The 14,137-nt window shown below is 34.4% G+C and overlaps 2 protein-coding genes across 2 annotated transcripts; both read right to left on the reverse strand.

Annotated features, from left to right (window-relative positions):
- Positions 1–1,358: 1,358 nt before the first annotated feature.
- On the reverse strand, positions 1,359–8,600 carry HDA9 (histone deacetylase 9). The gene is made up of 14 exons (XM_085701766.1): positions 8,450–8,600; positions 6,897–7,009; positions 6,653–6,770; positions 5,959–6,033; positions 5,022–5,241; positions 4,745–4,808; positions 4,156–4,248; positions 3,936–4,044; positions 3,782–3,831; positions 3,611–3,701; positions 2,683–2,753; positions 2,360–2,458; positions 1,812–1,878; positions 1,359–1,722 (listed from the first exon to the last, which is right to left on the reverse strand). The coding sequence occupies exons 1-14, from the start codon at positions 8,484–8,486 to the stop codon at positions 1,637–1,639; spliced, it is 1,293 nt and encodes a 430-aa protein (XP_085557892.1). The 5' UTR covers positions 8,487–8,600; the 3' UTR covers positions 1,359–1,636.
- Positions 8,601–10,793: 2,193 nt separating this feature from the next.
- On the reverse strand, positions 10,794–13,464 carry LOC146930149 (uncharacterized). The gene is made up of 3 exons (XM_085707498.1): positions 12,792–13,464; positions 11,701–12,670; positions 10,794–10,974 (listed from the first exon to the last, which is right to left on the reverse strand). Exons 1-3 carry the CDS (start codon positions 13,462–13,464, stop codon positions 10,794–10,796), a joined length of 1,824 nt encoding a protein of 607 aa, XP_085563624.1.
- Between the last annotated feature and the right edge of the window lie 673 nt (positions 13,465–14,137).

Genomic DNA, 14,137 nt, shown 5'->3' on the forward strand with positions numbered 1-14,137 from the left:
TAGATTTTCAAAGTTTTTTTTTTTTGTGGTAGTAATATACGGTGAAGATCTATTTTATTTTTTATTTTTTTTGAAAGGATCTATTTTATTCTTTTACATTTTTTGTGCAAATCAATGTAGGGATGACAAAAAAAGTTCATATGTTATACCGAGTTAAGGACTAACTAGACTTTTGACCCGTGCGTCGCACGAGTTTTCTCGACTATAATAGAGACCAATAAATAATCTTTAACTCGTAAGATCATTGATATGGTAGAAAATATTTTCTTCAAAAAAAAAAAAAGCAAGCGGATAGGAATGAAATTGGTATGCAATGCATTTTTTTAGATTGAATTTGTTAGGTTAAATAATTGCAAACCTAATAAAGCAAATGAGCGGGAAAAAATTAGGTTAAGCTGCTGGAGACGTAACAAAATTAATAAATAAGGATTTATCTTCAAAATAAAAATCTTAGTGATTACCTGAGTTTTATTTATTTTTTGTAGAGATTAAAGTCCACACAAAAATTATGGAAGACGGTATTTCCACCATAATATATTTGTTAGGTATTTATGAAGAATACACAAACTATGTTTTGGAGTCTAGTAGTATAAATCAATCTCATACAAATAATTTTTTTTAATCGCAAATATTAGTACTTGTTAATATTTTACTCTTTGCTCGGGTTTGAACTTAAGACCTTTAAACTTTTTTCCGTAGCTCAAATTAGTTAAGCTATCCAACCTTCACTTGCCGGTGTTGGATTCACTTGAAGATGCTTGTTAATCATTGCTGGGTGATATTTTGGCTGTAAATAACAGATTTCTAATCCCCTTTTAATAGCCAGAAGATACAATCCTGATATTAGTGGCATAGTTAAGATTAATTGAATCTGTTGACATGCACATCAGAAGAATGATTACAAGGATCAACATTTTGTCCAATCTGTTCATTCACATCTATTTTTATTTTTGAAATATTTAAATCAAACAAATTTTAAAAACATCTTAAGAAATCTAAATTGTTAACACACAAAGAAGAAATGTTTCCATTTTCATGTAGATGGCAGAAGACTATGAATTTGTTGATCGAATGTAATAAGATGCCACAAATCATCTATTCGAATTTCAAACATAAAGATGGGACTCGCAACTTGCACCCCATTCCTAAGAATGTTGAGGTGTGCTTACAATCATTCATAAAACTGCCACATATCAACTGCAAAATAAGAGCATCCAATGACTGCATTCCCCAACATTTCTTTTACAAAGATTGAACTCTATTGTAATCCAACTCTTTAAGAATTTACATTTTACTCCCAAAAATAGGAAGGCACAAAAACAAGCCCGGAATAATTATGCACGAAAACATTGTCCATATATTGTGCAAACTCTTTATATTACCTAGAATAGCTGATGTCCGGGGCACATGTTAACGCCGCAGATAAAATGGCATAAGTTCAAAACGACATTAATGCAGTTTTCAGCAAATATACAAAACAATAATACCAAAAAATCTAACCAATATACATGAGTCACTTGGGTTAGGCCTAATGCTTTCTTAATACAACACCAGGTATTTCTATCTAGTCACATTTTACTTGTGTCTAAAAACGGTCTCGCTCCAAACAAAAGGATGGACATAGCGGGAGCTAATGTCATGGAAGATCCATTTGATGATCATTGTCATTGTCACCATCATAATATTCATCGTCACGCTGGATGTGCTTGTCTTGAGTGTGCTCTGGAAAGAGGATTATCAAAATCAATAAACTAAGATTTTACACCAAGTCAACATAGAGAATAAAGAAAAATAAAGTTATTTCTCCTTACGATCATTGCGCTCATCAGGGTTCTGCAAATCTTCGTCGATATCAGGAATGTAGAAGTCAGGTGGGACCTGCAATTAACCCACAAAAAGTTAGTCTCGCCATTTGGAACATATTATTAGTTTTATGTATTGGCTGGGTCAGCTTTGGTTAAAAGTGGTTTTATCATATGACAGCACAGAAGGAGGTTGAATTCGAACCACTCTAGTCCAAAAATTAAAAAAAATATTAACTAGAGATAATGACGGATAGATCCTGAAATTATATGTTCACTAACATGCTATAACTTATGACCTAAGTGATAGATTTCAGTCTTCTGCACAACTTTTTATCACCATAGTCCCCAGTCAACTAACGATTCTCATTTTTAAAGTTAGAAGCACCATCATGACGGTTCTTTTTTAATTCATTTGCGATAGATAATTGATTTGGAGAGCTAATACTTCACACTCTAAGTTTAAAACAAACAGATCATCACAACAAAGAAATTTATGTAAAAAAAACTGAGACTGCCTTCTGGGCGGGGTATCCCGATTTCAAGGAGGAACTCACCTCTTGCATTTGCACACTCGGAGCGTGTTGGATGCAACGTAGATTTTCCATGACTTGCATTTTTATAGTGCTAAGATATGATTTGCTATTTAAATTTTCCTGATCAATTCAAAGAAGAAAATTAATGAGAACATAAACACATTTCACTGCACATTGCAGAGTCTAAACTAAAATTATAACAATGTGTATTTGATCATATCCTATGTAATTTGAAGTATCAAAATTCAGACCAGAAACTCCGAGTCTCAAGTCAATTTTAAAAATAAATACAAGTCCAGGTAAATATATAGATAATATAAACAAGACTATTGACAATTACATACTATAAACCCATTTGGAATCTTCAATGAGAAGTCTGGTCCAAAATATTTGATATAATCATTCTCCGGGATCTCTGCACAAGAAAGACCAAGCAGTTGAAAAATGTTGACTTTAGAAATAACAAGACATAATTTACATCTGAAATCCAAATTCAAGCGTTGGAAAAGAGATACAAGAAACTACCATCAACCAAAATCTAAAAAACCCAACCTGATAGGTGTAAACACATGAATAGTTTCTAATACGCCCTCACATAAGAGCTATTTGCACTGCAAACGTGAATACCTATCTAAATCTACAACTCAATCTTTTTTTAAAATTTAGAAGGTGGATATGGTGACAGTCAAATGTTTTATCACTTAGCCGTAGAGGCTCTTAAACCATTACATGAGCTGATTATCCCGAACGCTTAAGATATTAGGCTGAGAAGTTTGAATGGTTTTTTGTTATGTTTCTAAAAAATAATTTATAATTTGCAGTGTGACGACAGATTACATAGTCTATCAGGGCACCTTCAAGCAAAAGCAACCGTGAGGTTAGAAAAAGGAGGGGCAAACCATATTAGAATCATGATAAACACTAGTTAGGTCACAAATCATTCTCTAGGCAGATATTGCAGGAGATTACAATGAAGAAATTACAACATCGCAACCTCTCATATCATATGCCTCATAACGGGTATTTGGTAAAGTTTTCTCCGTCATTCCAAGAGTGTGATGTAAAGCCAAAAATAGTTCCCAAAAAAAAAAAAACATCGCTTCACAATTCACATGGCAGTATCTATCTCTGTTTGTTTTTTTAAAAGTTTTAACAGTGAATATTTTTTTTATAGTAAAAGAACAATGAACATTAAATCCAATTCATAAAGAAAATAAATTTCAGGAAAACATGGCACAATTTAACATTTGCAAAGAGGCTAACGTAATATACCATTTGGAAGCTCCGTATCTAGAAGAACTCCAGTTTCAACTGTCCAACATCGAGCAACATTTTCTTTTGTGTATCCCCCACCTCCAGTGACCTGTGGCAGAAATCCACTCATGTAAATCCCACTCATTGTACAGGTGAATGGAAGGCAAAAATAAAGTGATATAAACCCACCAGTAAGGGCACATTAAATTTCTTTACAAATCTAACACATTCAGCATGTCCTGCACAATAGGTATCAACAATTGTGAGGAAGAACAAGGCCAAAGGGTTGTAACAAAATGATGATATTTTCACCAGAATGGGAAATTTACTGGGAAATAAGCACCATCAATAGAGAGATTGAAGCAGCCCAAGCGATCTCCAGCAAGTGAATCTGCTCCACACTGTAGAACTATGGCACCAGGTTGATATGTTTCAACTACTTTGGAAATAATCTATATCGCAAGAATTTCAAAAGGTTCAGAGAACAAACCATCAAGCCAAAAGTAACAATAATGAATGCCATATTGAAGTTGCAATTCGGCCAAAAGAACATAAAAACTTACAGTCTTGAAAAGTCTAGTGAAGCTAGAGTCATCAATTCCATCCTTGAGTGGGACATTTATCGCATAAAATTTCCCTTCTCTTTCTCCTATTTCCTTCAATAAGGTAAAATCAGTTCAAATCATTCCAATATATTGAGAGCTTCAGAAATGTTTCAAACACAGGATATTCAATTTAGCATATGCACAGAGGGAATAGTGATATCCCAATTTATACAATTGAAACATCAATCTTATAAAAGAGGAGATTACTACAATCAAAACAAGAAAAACACTAAAAATACAAACAGAATAAAGATAAGGGGAATTAGTCACTTTAGTCCCTGAATGGGGAACGATTTGTCAATTTAGTCCCTGAATGCAGATAATATGCAAAACAGTCCCTGCATGGTCAATTTCAGGGACTAAAGTGACTAACGAAGTCTACATTCAGGGACTAAATTGACTAACGGAGTCTGCATTCAGGGACTAAATTGACTAACAAAGTCTACATTCAGGGACTATTTTGCAATTTATCTGCATTCAGGGACTAAATTGACGAATCGTTCCCCATTCAGGGACTAAAGTGACTAATTCCCCTAAAGATAATCACCTTAGCATCCCCTGTTCCTGGAAAGAACAAATCTCCATACTTGTGAAAACTGACTGTCATAACCCTGTCACGTCAAACATTAACATTTAATAAAATAGAGAAAAATCACGTGCAGTATGGCAAAAATATCGTCTCTGAATATAACAAGAAAACATTTAGAGGTTTGTTAGACTAATAAATATAGTTGTGAAATTTATAATGATATTGTTTTGATAACTTGAAGGTTCTCAACACTTTGAACTTCCTAAATCTGATAAAATATAAGAAAGTAGCAGACCTGTCAGTGAAGTAGAAAGCTTCTTCTACACCATCACCATGGTGCACATCTATATCAATATACAAAACACGGGGATGATGTTTAAGAAGCTCTAAGATCCCTAAAACCAAGTCATTGATGTAACAAAATCCAGAGGCTTCACATTTCTTGGCATGATGTAGTCCACCGGCCCAGTTTATAGCAATATCACACAGTTTATTGTTCAATCGGCGTGCAGCATCTGCAGATACATGTTAATCAGCACAGATTAGACAAACAAGGCATGACCAAATTAAAGAGAATCACAAAATCATGGTAAGAATGTACGAAAAAAATGTAATCATATCATCATTGTATCTTGGGAAATTTACAGTCTATCTCATTTATGAGGCATGTCAGTGATGAATTATCCAGGGTATGGTGCACACCAGCCACAATTTCAATTTTTTTTAATCCTAAATTTCCGTGTAGTTTATATAGCTTTCAGATGCCATTTATAATGAATTTGGAGAATATTTTGCTGTGCATAATTTGGTTGCTAGAAAAATGTCCACTTATGATCATTCCAGTACATTTTCATCTTCATTGTTCATGTAACATTTCAATCGGCTCTTCAGGCTGGTAACTATTCCAGCCACTCACAAAGTTGTAACAAGATTAAAGCATAATAGACTTTAGCCTCAACATGACTGTTAATAAACAAAAAATAGCTTGTAATATCTTCATTGTATATAAGATAATCTCTTAAGATTGATGCGTTATCATATATCTCATGGTTTTTTTTCCTTTTGCTTATAGGAGTCTAGAATTACTATAAATTGAGGTCGATGCTTTATTTTTTCCAACTGGTTCTTCATATCAATAATCAAAATCAAATCAATAACAATTACGTTAGTCCTTTTTATTCCTCCCCTATCTAAATCCCTATAGTTTCAAGTTTCAACAATAAACACATTACCTATAGTTCCACCAGCGTACATCTGACAAAATTCAAATAAGTTGTCAAACACAGGACAGTCTTCTCCGAGATTATCTGACAGAAATGATCAACAATAAAGGTGGAACTTGTTATTAGCTAAACAATGAACAGAAAATATTAAGATAAAAACATTAGGATAGGAGAATGTTAACATGAGAAATTAGATATCAACTATTGAAAGCGAGGATGCAAGTTATTATTGAGGGGAAAAGTAACAACAATTTGAGGGTAAAAAGATTTGCTATCTTCCATAGAACTTCCCAACCACTGCCTCCTTTCTCTCTTTAAAAAGACGAACTCTCCTTATTCTCCATTTAGATATGTATAAGACAGTTTAAAATATAAAAACCTTGAAGCCAATCAACAAAACAAAACAAAACTAACGATATGAAATAGTTTTCAGTGGTTAAAAGCTTAATTATGAAGGATGCGGAACACAAGTCTAATGATTATAATATCTAAGACAAATTATGTCAAGAATCTTTAGAATGCAAAAGAAATTAAATCAAATATATACTCAAATTGATAGGCTTCAGTCTACACTTTCCCTCTATTTCTCTAACATAGAAAATATAATAAACAGCAATAAATTCTATCAATGTTTCTTATTTTGTGTAAATCAAAAAATTTAAAATCACAGTAACTTATCAGTTTAAAATTGAGAAAAGCATACATTTGGCCAGTTCATCGGAGAACAAGTGCTGAGTGTCAGGCGTAATCCTGTGCAAAAACTCAACATAATCAGCAGAGTGAAACTGGGCAAGCTCAACAGGATAAGCTTTGTGTGGGCGCTGCATCATATAAAAAAGAAATAATCTGAATAACATTATTTACGTAATCAGCCACAACTATCAACATATGGCAACAAAATACCAAACATACAAATAAAAATGAAACAGACAACATGTGTTACTGACATAAACTTCCATCTTCTTATGAAGATCATACGAGAGAACAAGATGGTGAGTCATGCAAAGACGGTGAGGCTTCATGGGATGGTTTGGCCCAAAGTAAACACTACCGACATCACCTGCAACAAGAAATTTAAGTAATTGAGTTCAGGAAAACATGCAAATAAATAATGTCTATTAAATACTTGAAATGAAAAAACTAACAAGTAATTAAGATTGAACAGCTCCTCACAGAACTCGAGTGGTATTAAACGTACTACTTCCCTTGCCTAACAGCATGAAAATTAAAACAATAAATGCAAATTGATTTATAGTGACAAAGTGACAGCAAACACACTCTTTCTCTTTTTGAGGGAATTTTGGGGATTTCGTAAACCATAACATTTTTCAACTCTTTCTCTCTTCTTACATCCGCCAGAAAACACACTCTTCCCTCTTCCAACTGGAAAACGCCACTTGGGGATCTCTTCTCTCTTTCTCTGTTCTTTTTTCTTCCTCTGTTTTCTTGTTTTATGGTTTCTCTTGTTTTATGATTTTTTTTTATTTGTTCCTCTGTCTTTTATTTTTTGGTGTATTAAATATTTTTTTTATATACTTTAGAGTATTATTCATGTAATTTGTCCAAAGAAAATAATCAAATATCGGCCGCCACGCACCGCTATCTGGGATTGACTACTATGTTCCCCTCCATACAAAATTATAAGGAGAGAGAGAAGATGATTTAAAACAGTCTCCCATGACATGATTGTCGATTAAAACTATAAATCCGATATGATCGTTAATGCATTGTCAGTCCAATTGTTAATGGAGTGAGTTAATGTGGGCAAATCTTGTGATGTAATAACAGCCTCGGATGCCATAATAGTTCGCTTTGTGGAATTTCTTGTCCTATCACAAAATGCCATCCTCACTGACTCACTCAATTGTACATTACCAATATCAAGGTCCTGTATAAACAACTTATTGGCAACTCATATCAAAAGCGCTTATTATGATAACTGGTTATGTATAAGCTATTTCTCTAGCAAAAGATAAAATTAAATTAAATTGTACTCATATAAGCTATAAACTGTTTTCATAAGCTATTTTAGAGAACTTATGAAAATGAGCTGAAAACAACTTATCAACTATGCCATTAGCTGTTTCAACAAGCTCTCCCAAACAACATCACAAAATTTACGTCAGAACCTATGAAACACTTGACGCGACTCTAACATGTCGACGCAGGTAATAATTTACGAAAATGAAAGTGATTAAACCTAAATTAACGGAAAACAAATAAACCTAAATTTCTGCATTTTCAAAAACACGAAAAAGCCTTAAAGTTCGGCTAAACAACGACTTGGATCCGAAACCTAAATCAGTTCTAAACGCAAGTTCAATTCATTACGCATCACATGAATAACAGAGCTAGGGTTTCGAGGAACATGAATAAACAGAGCTATAAATAAATTTCGAAAATCACTTCTACGAAAAATAATCTGATTCAGCTAAAGAAGAAAACGCGATTATTAGAGTGTAAAAGTGGAAATGGATAGAGAAGAAAAGAGAAAACGCACCGTCGTAGAAGTAAGAGATTCTGTCCTTGGAGCGCATTATCGGTTGAAGAGTGTTGGTTTAAGCGAAGGAAGAGAATGGTAGGCACCGTCGCACTACAGTGCAATTATCGGTTGCCGGAGCTTTTTCTCTGCTGTCAACTCGACTCTTCCTGGAATATTATTATTCGATACTCTTTTCTCTTAAACGCCGTCGTTTTCTCACCTTTTTTTTTTTTTTTAATAGTCATTTCATTTTTTTTGTTTGTAATAGTCATTTCACTTTATTAATAAAGTGCATGACTATTTTATAATTGAGTAGTGTTATTTGAACAACCATTTGGTTGACACTTTATGCGACGACTATAATTTAAAAAAAAAATATGTATTTGCACGAAAATTAAAGCAATAAATAGATAAAATAAAAAGTAATGTGAGTATGAAAGAGAAAGTTGTCATAAAATATATGTTCAAATATCATTTCTCTTTATAATTTCGATTATGATTATTTGTCACATTCAAAGAGTAAAACGACAATTAGTTGTTTTTTATAATATTGACATATATAATTTGAGTGCTATATTAATCATGACAGTCATCGTGAACTTATTTCAGTTGATAGAGACTATGTTATGCAAGGTGCAGGGTTCAAACTCATGCACTAAATGACTTCTAGTTTGCCTTCAAATGCAAAGAAAATAACTAAAAACATAGCAAAAAATATCATATGATGTTCAATCATCACAACCCCGGACATGTTTTGTTAAAACATTCTTATATTTTTGGGAGAGATTCTTTTAATACTCAAAACATTTATGAAAATAACTTATTCAAAATTTCGAATCATACACATGAGTTGATTTAAAAATATGGACCAACAGCGATGATGGAAAAAAAAAATTAAGGACTAAAAGTAGAAGAAATTTTTTAGACGTACTAAAACAAAAAGTTGAAATATTTACAATGATAAAAAAAAAATGTATACTTATTTTAAATGGTTAATGCATAATATATGCAAGGTCCGAACCCCGACACCACAAAAAAAATGGCTATAAACTACCACCTTAATACTCTATAAAAAAATGATTGCATCAGAGATGTTTTAGGTACAACAAATGTTCTTTTATAACCAAACAATTGAGCTCAATTAGTTAATGGGCAACGTCAAAGACGAATTGTTGAGAAGAATCTGAGTTTGATTTCTCGATTGAACAATTATTAGTAAGACTTTACTTACTCCTGGTCGAACTCCGGATTACCAGGGCCCCTTTTCCCTGAGAACCATATGGTTGACACTATATGTCTGTGTGCGCGCGAACGCGTGTGTGTTGTTAACTTACTCCTACTTTCTTTAGACCAAAATCTCAACGAGTGCTTCGGGTCACTCTTTAAGGATTTCAAATCATGAAATTATTTTTTAAAAAAGTCAAATATTTTAATTTTCAATGCATTGAATACACAATTTTCTATAATAAAAAATTATCTTTTAAAGTCCTTAAAAACACGTTAGCATTTCCGAAAACTCAATTATCCGTTTTGCAAACTACTTAAATGCATGGGCAAAAATGTCTTTTACAACCTTAACTAAAGAATTGTTTTTTTTTTGGGCAAAACGATATAATTGTTTTTCAAAATACATGTCGTAATCAATATCTTCACACAAGTCAATGTACAACTTTGACTGTTTCAAAATAATTGTTTTAAATAAGTGGGATGTATATATTAGAATTATGCTCTTTACCCAAACGGTATTGCTCATTCCCAAGTGAAAAGACGAATATACCCCAACAAATGTGAACTCACGCTAGTGCAAATGTCAACGTAAGTTAACACACGTTGCGTGAGTTAACATGCGCTAGTGTTATTTGCAGCGTGAGTTAACTCACGTTGCCATTTGCACTAACGTGAGTTAACTCACGTTTATAGCAGTAAGCAGTTACAGCATTAAATGCAATCAGTTACTGCAAAAACTTTGAAAAAGTCTAGAATGACCCGTAATCACGTCACATTCATAACTTAACCGAATTACGTCAGTTTAACAACATTATTATATAATACGACATAATCTATCCAAATTACACAAAATCATCGTTTTTCTCACGATCACGTAATCACCAATAAACGATCTAAACGGTCCAAATTACACAAATTCGTCGGTAATGACCCGTAATCACTTAAACACAATTAATGACACGTAAGCGATCCAAATTACACCAATTTGTCCATAAATTTCTAAAATTACATAATCTCACATAAACTGTCAAAATTACCGAAATTCATTGTTAAATTACATAAACACAAATTCATTAAAATTCAACAATACAAACACAAATTCGGAAAATATTACACTGTTACACTTAAATAAATACTACACTTCAACAGATCGGACAAAAAGATACAAAGTGTTATTCTCAACCATTAACCTAAACATGTAATCAATGTCGCTATCATCTTTGAGAAGTTGTGGATAATACACGGTCTTCCAAAAGTCCTCTTCCTTATCCTCCCCCAAGTCCGCGCCTGACACATTTACTATCACATCACGTGTTCTATGATTTGAACCAATATGGATAAAGAAGTCATCAAGTAATGTCTTCAACTCGTCCAACTTGTCAGTTCAGTTTACAGTCAACCAAACCCTCTTTTTCACATCTACATAACGAACTTCAAGTTTAACTGGATCTTGTGCATCTTCAGACATGTTTCACTTCACAATAATATAATGAAAAACAAATATGAGATAAAATAAATAGTTGAATAATTAGTGACAAAGTAATGCGAGCAATAATTGGTGTGACATAACTGGCCACCAAAAAAATAATTCATTTCATATATTTATATAATATATAATATTAGTTACATATTGGCCATATATATCCAAATTACACAATCGGCCACCAAAAAATATGTCGGGGTGTAATACCACCAAAAAATAGGACGAACACCGACCGACCTAAAAGTGTCATAACCTATCTAACTAGACTAGTGATAGTGCATAATCTTCGTCTTCATCTATGACTTCGAAATCTTGCTTTGGTTTATTCGGAGTTGGAGTGTCACAAGTAATAGGATTGTGCTCATTTGTTGGTTTTTTTGGCGGCTTCGGCTCCTTAGACATGAGATCATCAAAGGCGGCTTGTCTATCCATAAACGTAAAATGCCATTTCTCCTGCCTCACCAATCTTGTGAGTCATCCACTCCTTACAAGGAGGTGGTAGAGGACAATCTTCTTTCAACTTCACATGAAAAAGTGGTCCGGAATTAAGCAAGGGCACATTATGTTGGAATGTGGATTAAGTGGTGGAGCACTCCGGATTGGAAAATATGTCTCATATGCACCATCCATTTCGAGCAAAGTCAATAGAACAACAGCTCTATTGTAGCAACTAGCAATAATGTGACCCATATCCGGAGTGGTCAACCACTTCTCTAACGGCGCAATACCACTTTTACTTGTTGGAGGGTGTAAATCATCCAAGATAAGTTTATAACGCCTCTCAGTAGCATATATCGGTAAGTAGTCACTCTTGAGATTTTTCAACTCATTAATAAGTGCATGACGAACCAAAACATGATCTTCCTCATTCAATCCCATGTGCCTAGCTATGACCCGGAAACCACAATTACCATCCCCTCTAAAATTCAAAATGTCTTCAATGTAAGGTCTCATGAGATTTGTAATTTGTGAAATGTATGGTATTTGCAAATAAGGTTTTGGTTTTGAAGTAGGAGTCGAAGCTTGTGAGCGGGAGCAAGTGCCAAGACGTGAACCTTTACTCTTTGGAACATTACTCTTGCCATGTGAGCATTGACTATCGGGATTTTGAGAATCAATAGTCTCCCACCTAGAGAGGATTCGACCCGTGGACCTCGTTTTCGGTGTAAACTTCACCCTTTTAGGTGCTCCCTTGGTGGCCATTTTTCTCGGAGGTGGCTTCAACATTGTGTCTTCCGGAAATCCTAGGTCACGCAACTTTTCTTTGATGAAGAGTTTCATCTTGTAAGGGGCCCTCTTGAGACGTTCTTGAATGACGTTCCATTCCTCCATAACGGAAAAATTGGCATCAATCTCTTCTCCAATTACACATAACCTTCGCCAATGAGGGTTTATTTCATCCAAAAGAATAGGCAATTTTTTCTTTCTCTTCTCGGCAAGAATACAGTTACAAGGCAACCCGAACATTGTCATTTGCACACAACCACAATCTTCGTTAGCAAAGCCAAATCTCCTAGAGCGCACAAGTTCTTCATGGATGAAACCCAAAACGACCTTAGAGACATACCCCTCCAACTCTTAGAATAATTTTTTTTTTGTATTTGTGTACCATGACGGTTATGCTCCTCCTAAAACTCTCTTGTATCTCACCTAATTGGTTTTTCAACATTTTGTCAATTTCATCCCAACATGCTGCCAAATCTCCCACACTACTCCTCAAGTATCTTTTCAATTGTGCATGAGCCGATTCAACAATGTTGGTGGTTCTACACCCTAGATGCAAGTATTTATTTGTCCATGCCCTCACAAAATGCTTATTAAGGGGCAAAACGGTTTCCTCAACATATTTAACAAACAATGGAAACAGTCCGCATACCTCATCTTTGAATGTCAACCTTGCAATTGCAAATGAATCCTGCGTAGGAGAGTTAATCACATCTCTCCAAGCCCTCACTATTTTCTTAACAAGCTCACAATGCTTGTCATCATTCGCTTCCTTCGCATATTTGCCAACAACTTTTGCTTTCGAAGGCTTGGCATTGACTCTACAATCCGTGATGCACCTAGATTTGACATTCTTTTCAATATGAAAATAACAAAGTACATGGTCTGTTTTAAGGAGAACTTCGGCAACGACTTTCATCAAAGCGGGGTACCTATCGGTGACAATCACCTTAGGCATGTTGCGTTTTGAGGTCAAAAGACCAACCAACATCTCAAGTGTCCAAATGAAGTTATTCTCTTTTTCAAAGGAAAGAAAGGCAAAAACAACCGAATATGTCATTTTGGTAGAGGTGACACCAACAATATCAAATAACGGCATTCGGTAGGTATTGGTTTTGTAAGTGGAGTCTATGACCAAAACGGTGGGAAAAGTGTTAAGTATATCAATTAATGAGCAAAGAATAAGTCTTCAAGAGTGGTTTCCTCGCTATTTGCTTTTGTGAAATAGACATATTGATGCTTCTCCAACTTTGAAATCAAGTATTGCAACTCCGTCTTGTCCTCTCTTTTGCCCCTTGCGCCATCTAGTTCGCGCATTATACATTTGCTTGATGAGTGTCACACTTTCTTTGTTTTTTCCTTCAAATCTGTGAGAATATTCCTAGGCGCCGCCAAGCTCTTTGTCATGTCAATAACTCTTTGCTTCTCCTCCGCTTTTTGTCGACCCGCAATAAGGTGGCCGGATAACTTTGGCGTCAAGTCATGGTTGTGAATTCCACAAAGCATTGCAATCCACCAATCTTGTGTTTTTTATTCAAAGAAGCATTTCGACCTAAACGGACAATTACATTTCTTGAGCTCGTGCCTTCAAGCTTCAGTTTCTTCCTCGTCTTAGGTGGCTTGTATTCACCACTCCTTTCACATTGCATCGTAATGTATGGAGTTATTGTACTAGATTTATTTATAGAAATAGTAAATCCGGCCCTAGCCGCTTGTCGACGAATCCAACCAAGTAATTCTTCTCGATCTTTCCATCTTTCATTTGTTGTAAA

The sequence above is a fragment of the Medicago sativa genome, chromosome 4, assembly GCF_051527215.1.
Source record: "Medicago sativa cultivar Bolivia chromosome 4, Bolivia_mono, whole genome shotgun sequence".
Lineage (NCBI taxonomy): Eukaryota > Viridiplantae > Streptophyta > Magnoliopsida > Fabales > Fabaceae > Medicago > Medicago sativa.

What these genes read in the sequence shown, in the direction of transcription:
- HDA9 (XM_085701766.1), bottom strand. Translation starts at nt 8,486, where the DNA reads ATGCGCTCCAAGGACAGAATCTCTTACTTCTACGACG. An exon ending in AGATTCCAAATGGGTTTATA is followed by an intron (nt 2,459 to 2,682) that starts GTATGTAATTGT and finishes TGAATTGATCAG; the next exon opens with GAAAATTTAAATAGCAAATC. An exon ending in CGAGTGTGCAAATGCAAGAG is followed by an intron (nt 1,879 to 2,359) that starts GTGAGTTCCTCC and finishes GGTTAATTGCAG; the next exon opens with GTCCCACCTGACTTCTACAT.
- LOC146930149 (XM_085707498.1), bottom strand. Translation starts at nt 13,464, where the DNA reads ATGCCGTTATTTGATATTGTTGGTGTCACCTCTACCAAAATGACATAT. An exon ending in AATGTTGAAAAACCAATTAG is followed by an intron (nt 12,671 to 12,791) that starts GTGAGATACAAG and finishes TCATCCATGAAG; the next exon opens with AACTTGTGCGCTCTAGGAGA. An exon ending in AATCCACATTCCAACATAAT is followed by an intron (nt 10,975 to 11,700) that starts GTGCCCTTGCTT and finishes TTCAAATCATAG; the next exon opens with AACACGTGATGTGATAGTAA.